This window comes from Papio anubis, chromosome 18 (genome assembly GCF_008728515.1).
Source record: "Papio anubis isolate 15944 chromosome 18, Panubis1.0, whole genome shotgun sequence".
In the NCBI taxonomy this organism is placed as follows: Eukaryota; Metazoa; Chordata; class Mammalia; order Primates; family Cercopithecidae; genus Papio; species Papio anubis.
In genome coordinates, this window is record NC_044993.1 from 71968613 (window position 1) to 71987054 (window position 18442).

At 60.1% G+C, this 18442-nt stretch overlaps 1 protein-coding gene across 2 annotated transcripts in view; it reads left to right on the top strand.

Moving 5' to 3' along the window:
• Positions 1–84: 84 nt before the first annotated feature.
• The window catches only part of PKD1 (polycystin 1, transient receptor potential channel interacting), an 82744-nt gene continuing 64386 nt past the window's right edge, over positions 85–18442 (top strand). For both annotated transcript variants that reach the window (XM_031658580.1, XM_031658581.1), the window contains exons 1-6: positions 85–731; positions 16498–16569; positions 16691–16762; positions 17033–17202; positions 17381–18052; positions 18172–18355. In XM_031658580.1, the coding sequence (XP_031514440.1) occupies positions 517–731; positions 16498–16569; positions 16691–16762; positions 17033–17202; positions 17381–18052; positions 18172–18355 (1385 nt within the window). In that variant the 5' untranslated portion in view covers positions 85–516. The remainder of the gene's footprint in view (positions 732–16497; positions 16570–16690; positions 16763–17032; positions 17203–17380; positions 18053–18171; positions 18356–18442) is intronic.

Sequence of the window (18442 nt, forward strand, 5' to 3'; positions counted from 1 at the left end):
AGAAAATACCTTGTCCACCTCGCGCCTCTGTCGACTCTGCAGTGCGACGGGCGGAGCTTCAGGACGCCCCGCCTCCTGTTCCGCCCCACGTCGTATGCGACCCGGAGACGCGTGGGGCGGAACTTCCGGACGCCCCGCCCTGCTGCCGACCCTGCGGAGCTGAGGGTGAAGCCTTCGGATGCCCGTCCCTCATCGCTGGCCCGGTCGCGCTGAGGCGAAGCGGGCGGAGCCTGCACCCGCCCCGCCAACCTTCGCCCCGCCCGCCTCGCGCCGCGCAGGGAGGAGGAGGAGGAGCCGCAGCCGGGCCCGCACTGCAGCGCCAGCGCCCGAGCGGGCGGCCAAGCTTCTGGAGCGGCCTGTCCCCGAATCCCGAGCGGGCGTCGCTCAGCAGCCGGTCGCTCAGCAGCCCCGTCCCGCTCCGCGCCCGCCATGCCGTCCGCGGGCCCCGCCTGAGCCGCGGTCTCCGCGCGCGGGCGGGCCTGGGGACGGCGGGGCCATGCGCACGCTGCCCTGACAATGCCGCCCGCGGCGCCCGCCCGCCTGGCGCTGGTCCTGGGCCTGGGCCTGTGGCTCGGGGCGCTGGCGGGGGACCCCGGGCGCGGCTGCGGGCCCTGCGCGCCCCCCTGCCTCTGCGGCCCTGCGCCCGGCGCCGCCTGCCGCGTCAACTGCTCGGGCCGCGGGCTGCGGACGCTCGGTCCCGCGCTGCGCATCCCCGCGGACGCCACTGCGTTGTGAGTAGCGGGCCCAGCGGGACCCGGGAGAGGCCGCGGGGCGGGCGGGCGTGGGCGCGTTCCCTGGCCCGGTACTGGAAGCAGGACGCGGGCCAGGACGCTCCCAGGGCGAGGCTCCGGCGCGGGACGGCGGCCCTGCTAAATAAGGAACGCCTGGAGCCGCGGTTGGCACGGCCCCGGGGAGCCGAAAAACCCCGGGTCTGGAGACAGACGTCCCACCCGGGGGCTCTGCAGACGCCAGCGGGGGCGGGGCGCGGAGGCCGCGCTCAGCTGAGAGGACAAACAGTCGCTAATTGGAGGGGAATTGGGATGCGGCCTGGGGCTGCGGGATACCCTGGGAGGTGGGGATGGCTGTCGGGGGCGGTAGGGAAGACTTTCAGGAGGTGTCTGGACAAGGATTTGATGGATGTGCAAGAATTGGCCTGATGCTTAGGAAGGGGCGCTGAGGTGGGTCCAGAAGAAGGGGGCGTGAACGTTGTCAGCAAAGACCGTGAGGCTGGAGGCTGGCCACGGGAGGTGGGCTCGCGGGTGGGCTGGAGTCATGAAGGGCCTCAGGCGCTCTGCTGTTGGGTTCCAAGGCTATCCTGAGAACAGCGGCGAGGGAGGATTGCTGTGAGGGATTAAAGCCTTGTCATGTTCGCTTTCTGGACATAAAAGCAACAGGTGGCCTTCATGGAGACGCTGCCCATAGCCAGGTCTGTGCCAGGCTCCTGTTGGGGGTCGTCATGCGGAATCCTGACCCTGACCCTCTGAGGCATAGGGACTGTGGAGATTTGCATTTCACAGATGGGGAAACAGGTTTGGAGAGGTGACACGACCTGTCCCAGGTATCACAGTCGGGACAGGATCTGTCCCAGGCATTACAGTCAGGGCAGGACCTGTCCCAGGTATCACAGCCGGGATGTGCATAGCAGGGGTATGGAACTGAGGTGCTCAGGATCCAGAGTTGGGTTGAAAAGGGCACAGGGGACTAAGATAAGCAGACAGTTGTCACCAGCGCTGTGGAGAGTCTCGGGGCCAGTCTGATGCCTTGTATTTCCCAGGCTCCAGGCTGCTCCCTAGGACGCTGTGTCTCCCTGGGTGCGTGCTGGATCCCTGGGGAATGTGGCACATCCCCAGACTTGCTGAACATTGGGTGGGTCCTAGCATTTGGTTTTGTAATGTTTCTGGGTCACTCCTGCCTGTGGCCACCCTTCCTTAGGGTAGCCGTGTGTCCTTGGGGCTTTGCTGGTTGGTCTCAAGGGTGGGAGAAGAATGGATTCTCCTGGACCCGTGGAGCTCGTACCCCTCTGGGCCACACTGCTCCTGCGCTCAGTGACTGCTGAAGCGTGCGTCTTGCGGCCGTCTCTGTGGAGATGGCCTGCTCCTGCCTGGCAGCAGCGCCCACAGAATTGCATCAGACCTACCCACCCGTTGTTTCTGATGCTGTAGCCGAGGGCTCCTGTGTCTGCCAGTCTGGTCACTGGGGGCTCTGTCCAGGTCCTGCACCTGGGGTTCCTGCTTCCCAGCACCTGGTGGTGTCCATGTGAGCAGCCCCTCAGGAGCTGTCCAGGAGAGAAGGGCGCTGGTGACGGCTGACCAGAGAACAAGGCCCGGGCTCTCCAGGCCCTCAGCACAGCAGTGGAGCCCTCACCCTTGCCCCTGCCTTGTGGTGTTCCCTTAGGCTCTGATCCTGGGGTTTGGAGGAGGGGGACCCTGGGAGTTGGTGGCCTGTCCCAGCCTGAGCTGGCAAGATTCCAATTGCCAGGCCCCTCAACTGTGCAACAGGGTACAGGGTGACCTCATGTGGGCAGGTGGGTGCTGTTCTGTACACACCTGGAGCTGCCGCTGGGAGAGTTCTGGAAGGTGGGGCGAGGGGACCCATGGGACACTGGGGCCTTGGGAAGGATGTTAAGGCCCTGGCTGGCCCCTGAGGCCACCCTCTGTGCTGTGGAGGCTGCCCAGCCATTTTGCTGTCTATCCTGCAATCTCCTCCTCAGGGAGATGACTGGGTTTTCCCCAGGGGAGAGGGGCCGAGCTGGGGAGGTCGAGGACACAGATCACAGCTGCTGGCGGGTGTTTAAGGGCCCAGGAGCGTTGCTATCTGGGTGTCCCCAGCAGCCTTCCTGGGGGCTCATGCAGGTGCCTCTCTACTTGTGGCTCCCCTGCTGCTGAAGCTCAACAGGGACAGCTGTGTCCAGTCCCCGATGGAGGACAGCCGGGGCTTCTGAGGCCACAGCCTTCCTTGGGTTAATGATGATGCTGAGAGGTGGCAGCTTTTGGAAAAGATGGCGCACTGCAAAATGTGCTGCTACGCGTGGCTGGAAGCTTCGTGGGGAGACGTGGGCAGAGCTGTGACTGACTCATGGACCACCCACCCCAGAGCCTGCCCTGCCCTCCTTGCCCCTACCCTTCTCCCTCCTGACCCATGTTTTGAACCAAATTCCTTTTCTTTATCTGCAAGCATTTTGGAGGGCATGGCAATACCGCAGACCCACCTAACACAACAAACAATTCCTTAATGCCACCAAAGGCCTGGTGTGTTCAGATTTTTGGTTTAATAGTTGGAATCAGGAGCCAAATAAGGTCCACACAGTGCAGTTAGTTGATGTCTTTTTTTTTTTTTTTTTTTTTTTTTTTTTTGAGACAGAGCCTTGCTCTGTCTCCAGGCCGGAGTGCGTGATCTCAGCTCACTGCAACCGCTGACTCCCTGGTTTAAGTGATTCTCCTGCCTCAGCCTCCCATGTAGCTGGTAGTTGGGATTACAGGCATGCACCACCACACCTGGCTAATTTTTGTATTTTTAGTAGAGATAGGGTTTTACCATGTTGGCCAGGATGGTCTCAATCTCCTGACCTCGTGATCTGCCCACCTCGGCCTCCCAACATGCTGGGATTACAGGCATGAGACACCATGCCTAGCCAATGTATTTTAAAAATACATACTTTTTTTTTTTTTTTTTTTGAGATGGAGTTTCGCTCTTGTTGCCCAGGCTGGAGTGCAATGGCGTGATCTCGGCTCACTGCAACCTCCGCCTCCCGGGTTTAAGCGATTCTCCTGCCTCAGCCTCTCAGTAGCTGGGATTACAGGCATGTGCCACCACGCCCGGCTAATTTTGTATTTTTGGTAGAGACGAGGTTTCTCCATGTTGGTCAGGCTGGTCTCAAACTTAACCTCAGGGGATCCGCCTGCCTTGGCTTCCCAAAGTGTTGGGATTACAGGTGTGAGCAACAGCACCAGGCAAAAATATATATGTGTCTTTAAGGCTGGTCAAGCAAAGCAGTGGGATTGGAGAAAGAACAAAGAATTCTACCTGGCTGTGATCAATTCATTATAAACACCACTGTGCTTGGACCAGCCAGCTGATGTCTTTTGTTTTGTTTTGTTTGAGATGGAGTCTGGCTCTGTCACCTAGGCTGGAGGGCAGTGGCGCAATCTCGGCTCACTGCAACCTCTGCCTCCTGGGTTCAAGCGATTCTCCTGCCTCAGCCTCCTGAGTAGCTGGGATTACAAGCGTGCCACCACACCCGGCTAATTTTTAAAAATATTTTTAGTAGAGACGGGGTTTCACCATGTTGGTCAGGCTGGTCCCGAACTCTTGGCCTCAGGTGATCCGCTTGCCTTGGCCTCCCGAAGTGCTGGGATTACAGGTGTGAGTAATGTCTTTTGTTTATTTATTTATTTATTTATTTATTTATTTATTTATTTATTATTTTTGAGATGGAATCTTGCTCTGTCGCCCAGGCTGGAGTGCAGCAGCACCATCTTGGCTCATTGCAAGCTCTGCCTCCCAGGTTCATGCCATTCTCCTGCCTCAGCCTCCCAAGTAGCTGGGACTACAGGTGCCCACCACCACGCCTGGCTAATTTTTTGTAGTTTTAGTAGAGACAGGGTTTCACCGTGTTAGCCAGGATGGTCTTGATCTCCTGACCTCATGATCCGCCCGCCTCGGCCTCCCAAAGTGCTGGGATTACAGGTGTGAGCCACTGCCTGTCTTTTAAATGTCCGATGATGTCTAGGAGCTTCCCTTCCTCTCTTTCTCCTTATGCAATTTGTTGAAGAAACTTGACTCCTGCAGCCTGGATTTCCCACTGTGTCTTGGGGGTGCCACCTCCGTGGTGTCACCTCCGTGGTACTGTGAGTGTGTCCTTTGTATTTCTTGTAAATTGGTTATTGGAGTGGATATCCCATTGTCCTGGAGGTTGTCCTGGCTGGCACTGCCCTAGGTGTAGATGTCATTGGCTCAGGGCTGCCTGCTCTAAAGGCCACTTCCTGGTGCTGGGTGCCACTCACCCTGGCTGGGGGTTACCTGGGTCTGCTGCCGTCTCACGAATGCTGGGGTCCAGGACTGGGCACATACGAGGGACTTGGTAGGTGCTTGGTTCACTGATGTAAAATATTGGAGCACCCAGGGCCTTGCCCTTTCCCACCTGCATCCCTGAATGACAAGAGAGTGTCGGGGAGTGTAGGGGTAGGAGGCACAGCCCCCGGGGTCCCTGCCTGGGATTGGCGTCGGGGAAGATAGGCATTCTGGAGCGACCCCTAGGCCTGATGCCTTAGAGTGCAGCTGCCACGGGCATGGCTGCCTTGGGGGCTGACAAGGCCAGGGAAGGGCCCTCTGCTCCTATTTCTGGTCCCTGGATCCTGAGAGCGAAGACTAGGGATTGTCACCAAGGCCTCCATGAGCCCTTACCAGAAGGAGGGCTGCCCTTGAGGGCTCTGTTATCACTGGAGCCCGCGTTCAAGCAACACGCAAATGATTCTCCAAGGATAGAGATAGATGATGGGGAGGGGGCTGGCCTGGAAGGACCCCCAGTGCAGGTGACACTGAAGCCAGGTTTCAAAGCTCTCTGTGGCCCAGAGAGAGTCCCCAAAGGGCAAGGTGACTGGGGGGCAGGGGTAGGGCCTCTGTCAGGAGAGCCTAGGAGAGGCCCGTGCCTTCTAGGAAGAGCCGAGCCCTGGCAGCCGAGCGGAGGTGGTGGGGAGGACTTGCATCCTGCATGTCCCAGCTGGCCTCTCCTGTGGTCCCTGAGCTGGATCCCACGTGGCTCCCGCACTCAGGCATTCAGAACGTGCATGCGTGGGAAACGGTAGTTTCTTTATTAGACACAAATGCAAACTCGCCAAACTTGTGGACAAAAATGTGGAGAAGAAATCACACACTCACTCCTGTATGCGATCGCTGGCAGGGGCCGTGGAGGAGTTGGGGAGGCTTTGGTTGTGTCTGCAGCAGTTGGGAATGTGGGCAGATGAACCTGGAGCACCCGAGCTCCCGCTGCAGAGGCAACTGTGGAGACAGAGAGCACCTGCAGGTCATCCATCCAGTATCGGCTTTGCATCCAGATCATCCAGGGAACACTGTGACTCAGCAACAGACAGGGACCCCATTTAAACATCGGCAAGGGGCCACTCGCACCTGGAATCCCAGCAGTTTGTGAGGCCAGGGTGGATGAATTGCTTGAGCCCGGGAGTTTGAGACCAGCCTGGGCAACAGGGCGAGACCCTGGTCTCTAAAAAATAAAAGAACATGCCGGGCGTGGTAGTGTGCGTCTGTGGTTCCAGCTACTTAGGAGAGTGAGATGGAAGGATCACTTGAGCTGAGGAGGTCAAAGCTGCAGTGAGCTGTGATCACACCACTGCACTCCAGGCTGGGTCACAGAGCAAGACCCTGTTTCAAAAAAAAAAAAAACACACAGGATCCGAACAGAGATTTCTCCAGAGAAGACGCACAGATGGCTAACCCCGCGTGAGAAGATGGTCAGCCTCATTAGTCATGAGGGAAACACAAATCAAAACCACCGGCTGGCTGGGCGTGGGGGCTCACGCGTGTAATCCAGCACTTCAGGAGGGCAGATTGCTTGAGGCCAGGAGTTTGAGGCCAGCCTGGGCAACATAGGAAGACCAATAAATAGATATTAGTGGTGGCACCTGTAGTCCCAGCTAGTTGGAAGGCTGAGGGAGAATTCCCTGAGTCTGTGAGGTTGAAACTGCAGTTAGCCGTGATTGTGCCGCTGCACTCCAGCCTGGGTGACAGGAAACACTGTCTTAAAAAAAAAAAACAAACCAGACTGGGCGCGATGGCTCACGCCTGTAATCCCAGCACTTTGGGAGTCCAAGGTGGGTGGATCACAAGGTCAGGAGTTCGAGACCAGCCTGACCAACATGGTGAAACCCTTTCTCTACTAAAGATGCAAAAATTTGGCTGGGCGTGGTGGCACATGCCTGTAATTCCAGCTACTGAGGAGGCTGAGGCAGGAGACTCCCTTGAACCTGGGAGGCGGAGCTTGCAGTCAGGCAGTATCATACCACTGCCCTGTAGCTTGGTCAACGGAATGAGACTCCATCTCAAAAAAAAAAAAAAAAAAAAAAGAAGCCGGGCATGGTGGCGCATGCCTGTAGTCCCAGCTACTTTGGGGGCTGAGGCAGGAGAATCACTTGAACCCGGGAGGCAGAGGTTGCAGTGAGGCAAGATCACACCATGCACTCCAGCTTGGGAGACAGAGCAAAACTTCATCTCAAAAAGGAAAGGTCCGGGAAAAGCCTGCACCCGCTCCCCCGCGGTGGCCATGCCGGGCCCTACGCTGAGCCCTCTGTTTTCTTGTCTCTCCATTCCTCATCACAGTGCTGCAGGGTTGGAGCCACTCCTGGTCCCATTTTACAGACCAGGAAATTGAGGCTCTGAGAAGCCGTGGTGGAGATGATTTCATCAGCATGCTCTGGGGCAGACCCCTGGAGCCACACAGGGGGTGTGGGGCCCACACCAGTGCCCTGGTTTATAGACAGAAGTGGCAATGGCGCTTCCGATTGGGGCTGGGATGTGCTTGGACTCCCTGAGGGGCTTTGGGGCCCTGCGCCCAGGTCCAGCTGTTTGGGTGCTGCCAGCCCCTCCCACCTGTCCCGCCCAGGCTCATCCCTGCTGTGTCCCTTCCCTCTGGTTTCCTGTTCAGTTTCAGGAAGGAGGCTGGGAACCCAAGTGGTAGGGAATTTGGGCCCTGGAGTCAGACCTGGGTTCACATCCCATCGCCTCCATTTCCGGTGTGACCTTGGTCCAGTCTCTCAGCCTCAGTTTCTTCACCTGTAAAGTGGGCTCCATGATTAGATGCGCCCTGTGGAGCAGTGTAGCAGCAACGTGGTTCAGCCACTGGTGGCCCTAACAATCATAACTTGTTAAAGTAGCTCCATCGGTCCCCTCGGGGGTTCTGGGGGCCCGTTCCCCTGTCCTGCATGCACTGTGAGACCTTCCCTGCCACAGAGCAGAGTGTAACAGCCTGAGGGTGAGGGGCACCCAGAGCCAGGCACTGTGCCCATGCTCAGACTGGATACTGGACAATGGGAGCCAGAGCAGCCTGGATGGGTAGACTTCTGTGGACCCCTCAGCATCCAGCCTTGGTGCCTTCAGCGCAGGGCCGCGTGGCTGTGGGGTCTCACAAGACCTGGCCCACTCCTGCTTGTGCCTGCACCTGAGTGTTCGTGCATTGGTGCCTTCTGACGCATTCTAGTGTGTGTGAGACATGCGGAGCTGGAAAGTGTTGGCAGAACTGTGAGCGCCGTCTTCGCTCCTTTTGTTCTTTTGACCTAAACTGGCGTGCAGCACTGCCTGAGTTCTGTTCAGTGCTTGCTCTGACGTGCGGACCCTGCTGCAGCCTTGCTGTTAGGCAGTGGCGGTGTGTGCCATCATTGGTGGGCACCGAGGGCCTTTGGGAGCTTTGGGGAGGTTGTGCCAAGCCTGAGCCCCGACATCCCCCTTCCTGGCTTTCTGTGGGCTCTTCTGAGACCAGGGTGTCTCTGCAAGGGCCTCCTGCTGGAGCCGCCTCCGTGGATCTCTTCTGCCATCCTGGCCCACGAGCGGGTGATGCGCTGGCCACTGTCTTGTGACAGTGGCCTGGCACTGCTGCCAAATGTGGGTCCCGCATCTGCAAGCCCCTCCCTGGGTCCCCTAGGGTATGGGGTGGCTCTGCCACTGCCCTCGCTCCCCGACCTTGGGGTACCTCTCCCCCAGCTCGGGGGGAGACCCTGCCTAGGATCTCTCCAGTGAGGAAGACACTTTGGAGGGAGACACACGTGTTCTTTTTTGGAGCTCTGCAGTGGCCATGGAGCCCAGCCCACCAAGCGCCCTGGGATGAAAACATCCCGCTGCTGTCTGGGCCTGGCCCGCGCTCTGCTGCCTGCGCTCCAGCTGGCTGAGGCCGGGCACGTCTGCGGGCAGGCACAGCGGCGGGGGCGCCACAGTTCCCCTGCAGAGTGAGTGCAGCTGGAAAATGCAGCTCACGCCCTTTCCCAGAACACCTCGCTCTTCGTGGCTTGGCAGCTGTCCTCGCCGAGGGGCCGGGGTGCCCAGGCACCGGTGGCAGGAGAAGGGCTACATCTGGGGCTGAGGTGGGCAGCGTCCTTTTCTCCCTGCAGCTCCCAAGGCCCAGCCCTGGCCCAGCTGGCGTTCCTGACCTTAGCAGCTCCATGATCTGAAGACAGGCTGGGTCCTGTGAGGCCACCTCGGAAAGGGCTTTGTGTCCAGGCAGGGGCGGAAGCCAGCTCTTCCTTCTGGTTGAGGCAGGAATGAGGCCAGTGCTGGGGCAAGCCGTTGCCCAGGGAACGTCACAGCTGTGGGAGTACAGGGGGTCCGGGTCCTGAGCCCATCCACTGTGCATCGTGGCCCTGGCCTCAGGCTGGCTTGTGCCATCATTGGCTGTGCCCACAGCTGAGTGGGTGATGGAATTCCAGCTGCCCGGCCGGATCTGTGCGGCTGCTATCTCCAGGGCACTGCTGCGCCCGCACAGCCGGGCTCATTGGCCAGTTCACTTGCCCCCCCACCCTCTTCCTGCCTTGGCTTCCTCCATTGACACACTGGACCCTGCTGGCTGCCTGGGGAGGTGTTTGGGGGGTGGTGTGGGGGAGGGGGGCCCCTGGAGCCTCAGTGTACTCATCAGGAGCATAGGGCCAGAGCAGCACCTGCCCACGCCGGCTGTGACGGGTCAGAGTGGAGAGGGACGCGAGGGGTCGTAGCGCCTGGCTCTGTGTTGCAAGGAGCTTGCAGGCACTCCCTGCAAGCAGGGGCACCAGGAGCCGGCCCTCATTCTCCCCTTGACCTGGAAGGGTGACCCTGACCCCAGCGGCAGGTGGACGTGTATATGAAGCACCCTCCTTCCCACACCCCACAGGTGGGCTCGCCTCCAAACAGCCCTTTCTGAGTTGACTGTGTCTTTCCATCAGTGTAGGCAAGGACATCACAGACTCCCCTTTCTCATCTCCCTTGTTCAGGCTCCGAGGCCGGAGTCTCCATCCGTGTGCCTGCCTGTGGGTCCCGGGAGGACCTGAGGCTGCCCATGTCACCCCCAGTGTCTCATCCCGGGAAGAGTTCAGCCATGGGAGGGATCTGTAAGGACAGAATGCCACTGGGTCTGGGGCTCCCCGGCTAGTCTCACACCCCAGGACCAGGACCCAGAGACCCTTATGCAGGGCTCTGTTGTTTGGGCCCTGGCAGCCTCGTCCTCTATCCAGAGGCTGCAACCCCCATCCCTCGTGGGGCCGGGGTTGTGGCTGGCCTCCCTGGCCCTCCCCATGGAAGTGGTAGGCGGAGCCAGCAGCCGTCTGCGCAGCCTGGGGCTGCACTGTGTTCCTTCAGATGAGCGCCGTCCCAAACTGCAGCCCGTTAATTTAAACAGGATCATTTCCGGCCCTGGAAACCGCCTCACTCTCCTTAAATAGAAAGGAGCACAGCACAGAGGGAAACAGATGAGGTCATGGCTCGCCTGGCCCAGCGAGGAAGGGGCCGCAGTGGGGGTGGCACTGCCGCCTGTCCCCTGTCCTCTCCAGCGCCCACACTGCGGCCCCTTTCCTCACCCTGGGCCTGCTCTAGGGAGGGTTGGGCCTGGGAGTCCCCTTGCTGGGCTGAGGGGAACCGTCTCCTCCAGGAGAGGATGGGGCCTGGCAGGGGGCATGGGGCCTCCCCGGGTCTGGCGTCCCGTCCTGCCCCTGCCGAGGGAGGAGTGGTTACATAAGCTCCACAGGCCCCTCCGAGCCGGTCCCCCCCAGCCCAGTTTCCAGTGAGGCAGCCAGCGCGGGCGGGGGTGCCGGGCCTGGCGCACGCCTGCTGCTGACCACATGCGTCTGGAATGTGCAGATGTTTCTTTGGGGGCTCCGTCTGGCCCCCAGACCCCACTTAGCATTTGGTCTGGGGAGTGGGCACCTGGGGCAGTCAGCTCTGAGTGTGGGGCTCTGAGGCGGGTCCGATTTGTCCGCGGCCATTCCCTCTGCTGTGGATTGGGAGGGCCCTGGGGGCTGCCCCACACCCAGGGAAGTTCTCAGCCCCACTGTCGCGAGCCCCGACCACGGCTCCTCCTGCCCAGGAGCGCCTGCGGGGCGGAAGGCCCAGCCCCAAGACTTCCCGGCCCTGCCAGCCTCAGGCTTCACCCACCCTTGCGCCAACTGTGGGCAGAGCCCAGGGGAAGGCAGGAGAGCCAGCGCCCGGCTGGGAACATCCCTGAGGGGCCCACACTCCAGGGCCAGGGGGCCTGACCTGGGGTTCATACGCCTGGGTGGCGGGCAGACCCGCTGCAGCATGAGACACGTGTCACCTACCTTGGGCTGGCAGGCTGGCCCCGCTGCCCACAGCCCTGGGACGTGGCCCCACCTGCGACAGGGGTGTGGAGGGGGAGCCTCCAGGCCTGGCGACATCCTCTGCTGTTCCTGTTCCTGCTCCAGGATGGTGCTAGGAAGGGGTGAAGCCCCCACTGTGGCCACACACCTGGGACTTCCTTCTCCACCTAATGGTGCCCCAGAAACCGCTAAGGAGTTTGCTGGGTCCTACGCTAGGATGGTCCTAACTCCTCCTGCCTTCCAGATCAGACACTCAGTGCTGGGGGCCCCTCGTGTCCCGGGGCTGGAGCACCGTCCTGCCCCCCATGGGGGTGCACTCCTCTCAACAAGCCTGCTCTCAGCTTACTTGGGAGCACATCCTGGCCCTCGGGCACCCATCAGGCCATCCCTGTGCACCTGGCTCCCACCCTTCCAGCTAACAGCAGGAACTGGGGCAAGGGGTATGTGGGGCAGCAAGGCCTTGGGACTCCAGAGGACCCTGCACTCCACTCTGTGTTCTTGCCTGGGCTTAGGGCCACCCTGTGGTCCTGCTGCCAGATGCCTGGGCCCTGCTGTGTCCTCCATCCTTGCAGGGAACCAGAATGTGGGGGCAGGGCATCAGACAGTGGTGATGATGTCACCTGGCGGGTGCAGAGGAAGCCTGAGGGGCGGGGTGGGGGGCTGGCGCGAGGCCGCCTGGCTAGGCCTTGGCGTTCCCCCAGAACGGCGATGGCAAAAGCAGATGGAGATGTGGAAAAGTACGGGAGCAAGCGGGGTGAGGACTCCACAGGGACCCCTGTGCCCATCCCTGTTCCTGAAGCCCACACCTGAGTCCTGCCCAGGGCAGATGCTTGCACACCGTGGGGGGCTGCATCTGGCTCGTGTCTGGGCTGCAGCTTGGTTCTGCTGTCCTGGGCTCTGGGAGCTCGGCTGAGCGGAGTCCCCAAAGCCTTGCTGTGTTTCTGGGCCGTGGGCCGGGGTGAGGGCCAGGAGAAGGAGCCAGCCCAGAGCCTGGCGTGCAGGGAGTGCGTGGCCAGCACCCATGACAGGCGAGGCTGCCTGCTGGCGTGGAAGAAGTGTCCATGGTACCCCAGGCCTGGTCCGCAGTGGGGTGGGCGGGGAGCGGGTGGGCTCTGGGGTCCTCGGCTGACCTGCCCCCATGCCTGCCCTGGCTTGTCAGCTCCCAGCAGCAGCCATTCTTGATGGATTTTCCAGAAAATGGGATGTGGCCAAACATTTTCAGGCTTTTTCTTTCCTTCCTCCTGTGGCCTTTGTGGGAGCTGCTCCCCATGCCTAGGGGCAGGTGTGAGAGCCTGTGCCCCCTCCCCAGGGCTGTTTCACAGCTGTGTCCCTTCCAGGGGGCCTGCCTGTGTTCACCGTGGCCTCTGCAGCACCCCTTGCCCCCTAGAGCTGCTGCTCCTCAGGTCCCACTGCCTCATTTCTCCCTGAAGCGTTGGTTCTGCTGCCGCTGCAGCCGCTGGCAAGTCCCTCCTCAGGTCTCACTGCCGTTCCTCATGGCACAGTGTCCCCCTCGGGCATGATGCTTGGGCAGCGAGTGGGAGTCTGGCTGCCTCACCCTATCTCGAGAATGGCCTCTTGCTGGTCTTCCAGTCGCCGGCCTGTCCCATCCCACAGTGGAATGCTATGGACACCCAGCAGTGCGGCTGTGGGCACCCCCGTCCTTACGGGCAGTGGGGAGCACCTCAGCCTATGTCCCCACCTTGGTGTAGAGGAGGGGACGGCAGAGAAGCTGAGTTCAGTTAGGGGGAAAACGGCAGCCCTGCCAGAGGGGCCATTCCCTGTGTGCCTGGCCCCCAGATCCTCTCCCCTCCAGGAGCCCAGGGCACTGGCACAGGCTCTCTGAGTGTCCCACAGCACCTCGTCTATCTGGGCACCCAGCCCGAGTCAGGGCCCAGCTCCACCGTCAGTGGCTGGTGCTGCTTCCTGGCATGGAGAAGGCCTCGTCTGCTCTGTCCCCCTCAGCTGGGGTGGCCTCTGGTCCCCTTTGTTGGTTCCCCTCTGAAGCCCCTGCCCTGGCCCCGGGTCCCTCTGGGCAGCCTGTGTGTGCGTCTCTCCTGTGCCAGGGTAGGCTGCTATGGGAGTGGAGCTCCGATAAGCAGGGCTGGAGGCTGGCAGGGGCCGGGTGGGCACTCAGGAATGGAGGCCGCCCTACCTTAGGCCTGGCTGCCAGGTGGTCATTGCTGGGAAGAGCAGGTCTGGGCGGAGGCACCTGCTGGGTCACGTGTGGGGAGGGTGACACCTGGGGAAGTAGAGGCCCATGGCAGGCGGCTAGGCCTTGGGGGCCTGGGGAGCAAGGGGTTGGCGTGCAGAGCTGGGGAGGGAGCCACAGTCCCTGTGGCAGGTACACTACTGGGAGTGGTGGGACCAGGAGGGGCACCCAGGGTGGGCAACATGGTGACCCCGGAGGTGCCTGAGGCCGAGGGAACGTGGAGTTCTCGGTTTGCCCTGGCTCTCTGGCTTCTCACCTGCTTGTCACCAGCACCAGGACCTGGTTTGTACTCAGGCAGCTCTGAAAAGAGAGACATGCTGCCGCCCTGTGGTTTCTGTTGCTTTTTCTCCACTGACTACTAACATGGACTGTCTTTCCCACAGCTGTGACCAATTGTGCTTCTTTTCATTGCCTGTTTTTTTTTTGGTTTTTTTTTTTTGAGTTTTCCTTTTTTTCCTCCCTCCCTCCTTTTTTCTTTTTCTTTTTCTTTTCTTTTTTTTTCTTTTTTTTTTTTTTTTGAGATGGAGCTTCACTCTTGTTGCTCAGGATGGAGTGCTGGAGTGCAGTGGCACAATCTCAGCTCACTGCAACCTCCGCCTCCTGGGTTCAAGTGATTCTCCTGCCTCAGCCTCCCGAGTAGCTGGGATTACAGGCGCCCACCACCACACCCAGCTAATTCTGTATTTTTAGTAAAGATGGGGTGTCTCCATGTTGGTCAGTCTGGTCTTGAACTCCTGACCTCAGGTGATCCGCCTGCCTTAGCCTCCCAAAGTGCTGGGATTACGGGTGGGAGCCACTGCACCTGGCTCTTTCCCCTTCCCCTTTTCCTTCTCTTCTCACTCTCTGTCCTCCGTTTCTTTCCTTTCTTTTCTTGTTTTCTTTTCTTTTTTTTTTTTGAGACGGAGTCTCTCTCTTTTGCCCAGGCTGGAGTGCAGTGGTGTGATCTCGGCTCACTGCAACCTCGGCCTCCCGGGTTCGCGTGATTCTCCTGCCTCAGCCTCCTGAGTGGCTGGGACTACAGGCGCCAACCACCATGCCCATCTAATTTTTGTATTTTTAGTAGAGACGGGGTTTCACCCTGTTGGCCAGGATGGTCTTGATCTCTTGATCTCGTGATCCACCCACCTCAGCCTCCCAAAGTGTTGGGATTACCGGCAGAAGCCACTGCACCCGGCCCCTTCCCCTTCCCCTTCCCTTTCTCCTTCCCCTTCCCCTTCTCTTCTCTCTCTCTGTCCTCCCTTTCTTTCCTTTCTTTTCTTGTTTTCTTTTTTTTTTTTTGAGATGGAGTCTCGCTCTGTCGCCCAGGCTGGAGTGCAGTGGTGTGATCTTGGCTCACTGCAAGCTCCGCCTCTGGGGTTCATGTGATTCTCCTGCCTCAGCCTCCCGAGTGGCTGGGACTACAGGCCCCCGCCACCATGCCCGGCTAATTTTTGTATTTTTAGTAGAGATGGGGTTTCACCCTGTTGGCCAGGATGGTCTCGATGTCTCGATCTCATGATCCACCCACCTCAGCCTCCCAAAGTGCTGGGATTACAGGCGTGAGCCACCGTGCCCGACCTCTTTCTTTTCTTTTTCTTTCAAGATCGGGTCTTGCTCTGTCGCCCAGACTGGACTGCAGTGGCACAATCAGAGCTCACTGCAGCCTCGACCTCTCTGGCTCAAGCGATCCTCCCGCCTCAGCCCCCCGAGTAGTTGGAACTACAACTACACACCACCATGCCTGGCTGATTCTTTTTTTTTCGTTGTAGAGATGGGGTCTTGCTATGCTGCCCAGCCTGGTCTCAAACAGTCCTCCCTACTCTGCCTCCCAAAGCACTGGGATTACAGGCATAAGCCACCACACCCAAATTCCTTTTCTTCTTTTTAACTGGAATAGTTGACTTTTTCGTTCTTAGCTGTGTTGGGAGAGTATTTTTGGCCTTCAATATGTCATCTAAGTTGCTAGTGCTTTTCTCAACTTGTAGTTTGTTTTCTGATTTTATTTATATTTTGTGTAGAAGTTGTGTATTTTAGATAGAGTTAGGTCTGCTGGTCTTTGATGTTTTATTTATTTATTATTTATTTATTTTTGAGGTAGAGTCTCGCCCTTTCACCCAGGCTGTGGTACAGTGATGCGATCTCAGCTCACTGCAGCCTGGACCTCTCTGGGCTCAAGCGATTTGTCTCGCCTCCGCCTCCCAAGTGTTTGGGACCCCAGGCGCATGCCACCATGCCTGGCTGATACGTATTTTTTGTAGATATGGGGTCTCACTGTGTTGCCCAGGGTAGTTTCTAAATCCTGGGCTCAAGCGATCCTCCTGTCTCAGCTCCCACGGTGCTGGGTTACCGGCGTGTGCCCCCATGCCCAGCCATCTTGGATGTCTCGTTTCTCCTGGGTTTATGCCTCAAGATGGTACCTGCTCCCTGTGCTCCCTGGTAGCCTGGTAGTGAGCCTGCTTCTCACACATTCATACCTGGTTGTGGTCCCACAGTGGGACCATCCTGCTGCTGGGTTAGGAGCAGGAGATGGGGGGCCCTCGGGTCTGTGTAGGGGCTGTGGACAGGGTTGGGAGGCCTTGGCTCTGGGGGGGACTGTGGACAGGAGATGGGAGTCCTTGGCTCTATGGAGGGTCTGTGGACAGGGGACAGGGGGCCTTGGCTCTTGGGGGCGACTGTGGACAGGAAATTGCAGGACCTTGGCCCTGCATGGGATGGGTTGGGGGTCTGTGCCCATCCTTGCCCTGGGTGGACAGGTCTGTGTGGCACTCGGCATAGGGCTGAGATGGGTACAGAGGGCTGAGGCCCCCAGGCCTCTCCTGGCTTGGTTTCCCCAGATGAGCGTTCATTTGGGTCTTCCATCAGAAAGACCCCTTCTGACCTCAGGGAGTGGGGAGCTCAAGGGTGGGAGGCCATAGCTTGGGGGTGCTAAAAGTGTATGGGGTGGGCCCAGGGATGGCCTGGCCTACTAGGGGCTCTGGCCCTGACCCACTGCCACTCACTCCTCAGAGACATCTCCCATAACTTGCTCCGGGCGCTGGACGTCGGGCTCCTGGCGAACCTCTCGCAACTGTCAGAGCTGTGAGTGTCCCCCAGCCTCGCCAGCATGCAGGGCTCATCCCAGATGGGCCGGCGGCACCGCCTCTTGCTGCTCGGCTGTGGGGGCTTCCATCAGCTTTGCCGAATCCCCCCTCTCTTCCAGGGATATAAGCAACAACAAGATTTCTACGCTAGAAGAAGGAATATTTGCTAATTTATTTAATTTAAGTGAAATGTAAGTTGTGGTTCTTTGGGTGGGTGTCAGTGGCTGGACCCCAGGCCCCCAGCATCCCTTCTGCCCTCCCAGTTGGTCTGTGTCCCATTCCAGGCTTGAGACCAGATCCTGGGGGCAGTTCACTGCCTGCTTGGAGCCCCCCAGGGCCGGCTTGGTTGGGGCAGGGGTGGCGGTGCTGTCAGGGTGGCTCCAGGGCCTGATTGCCGGTGAGGGGCTGGTGTAGACCCTTCCCACCAGACCTGGTCCCCAACTCCTGCCCCTGCCTTGCAGAAACCTGAGTGGGAACCCGTTTGAGTGTGACTGTGGCCTGGCGTGGCTGCCGCGATGGGCAGAGGAGCAGCAAGTGCGGGTGGTGCAGCCCGAGGCGGCCATGTGTGCTGGGCCTGGCTCCCTGGCTGGCCAGCCTCTGCTCGGCATCCCCTTGCTGGACAGTGACTGTGGTGAGTGCCAGTGGGTGGGGCCAGCTCTGTCACTCCCAGCCAGGTGGGACCTGGGCCCTGCAGACACCTGGGAGGGCCTCCGGGCCAAGAGAGCAGCATGGGAGCCTGTGGGTGGATGGGGGGCATGGGGTGGAACCAGGAGGAGGGGAACCCAGGGTCTAGCAGCTGCCTCTTCTAGGTGAGGAGTATATCGCGTGCCTCCCTGACAACAGCTCAGGCACTGTGGCAGCAGTGGCCTTTTCAGCTGCCCACGAAGGCCTACTTCAGCCAGAGGCCTGCAGCGCTTTCTGCTTCTCCACTGGCCGGGGCCTTGCGGCCCTCTCGGAGCAGGGCTGGTGCCTGTGTGGGGCAGCCCAGCCCTCCAGTGCCTCCTTCGCCTGCCTGTCCTTCTGCTCTGGCCCCCCGCCGCCTCCTGCGCCCAACTGTGGGGGCCCAACCCTCCTCCAGTATGTCTTCCCTGCCTCCCCAGGGGCTGCCCTGGTGGGGCCCCATGGACCCCTGGCCTCTGGCCAGCTAGCAGCCTTCCACATCGCTGCCCCGCTCCCTGTCACTGCCACACGCTGGGACTTCGGAGATGGCTCCCCCGAGGTGGATGCCGCTGGCCCGGCTGCCTCGCATCGCTATGTGCTGCCTGGGCGCTATCATGTGACGGCTGTGGTGGCCCTGGGGGTCGGCTCAGCCCTGCTGGGGACAAACGTGCAGGTGGAAGCGGCACCTGCTGCCCTGGAGCTCGTGTGCCCGTCCTCGGTGCAGAGTGACGAGAGCCTCAAACTCAGCATCCAGAACCGTGGCGGTTCAGGCCTGGAGGCTGCCTACCGCATCGTGGCCCTGGGTGAGGAGCTGGCCCGAGGTGAGTGCCTCCTGCCCACCTCCCCTTCCTCCCCAGGGCCGTCTGGGTGGGGCAGAGCCTGGTACCCCCATCTTAGGCCCACACTGACCATTGACACCCTCATTCCCACCGGTCTCCAGTGGTGCACCCGCTTTGCCCCTCGGACACGGAGATCTTCCCTGGCAACGGGCACTGCTACCGCCTGGTGGTGGAGAAGGCAGCCTGGCTGCAGGCACAGGAGCAGTGCCGGGCCTGGGCTGGGGCCGCCCTGGCCATGGTGGACAGTCCCGCCGTGCAGCGCTTCCTGGTCTCCCGGGTTACCAGGTGCCTGCCCCCACCCCTGAGGGGCCAGAGGTTGGGGGATCTCCAAAACACTGGGGCAGAGCCCGCGGCTGGGGAGGCTTAGGTGGA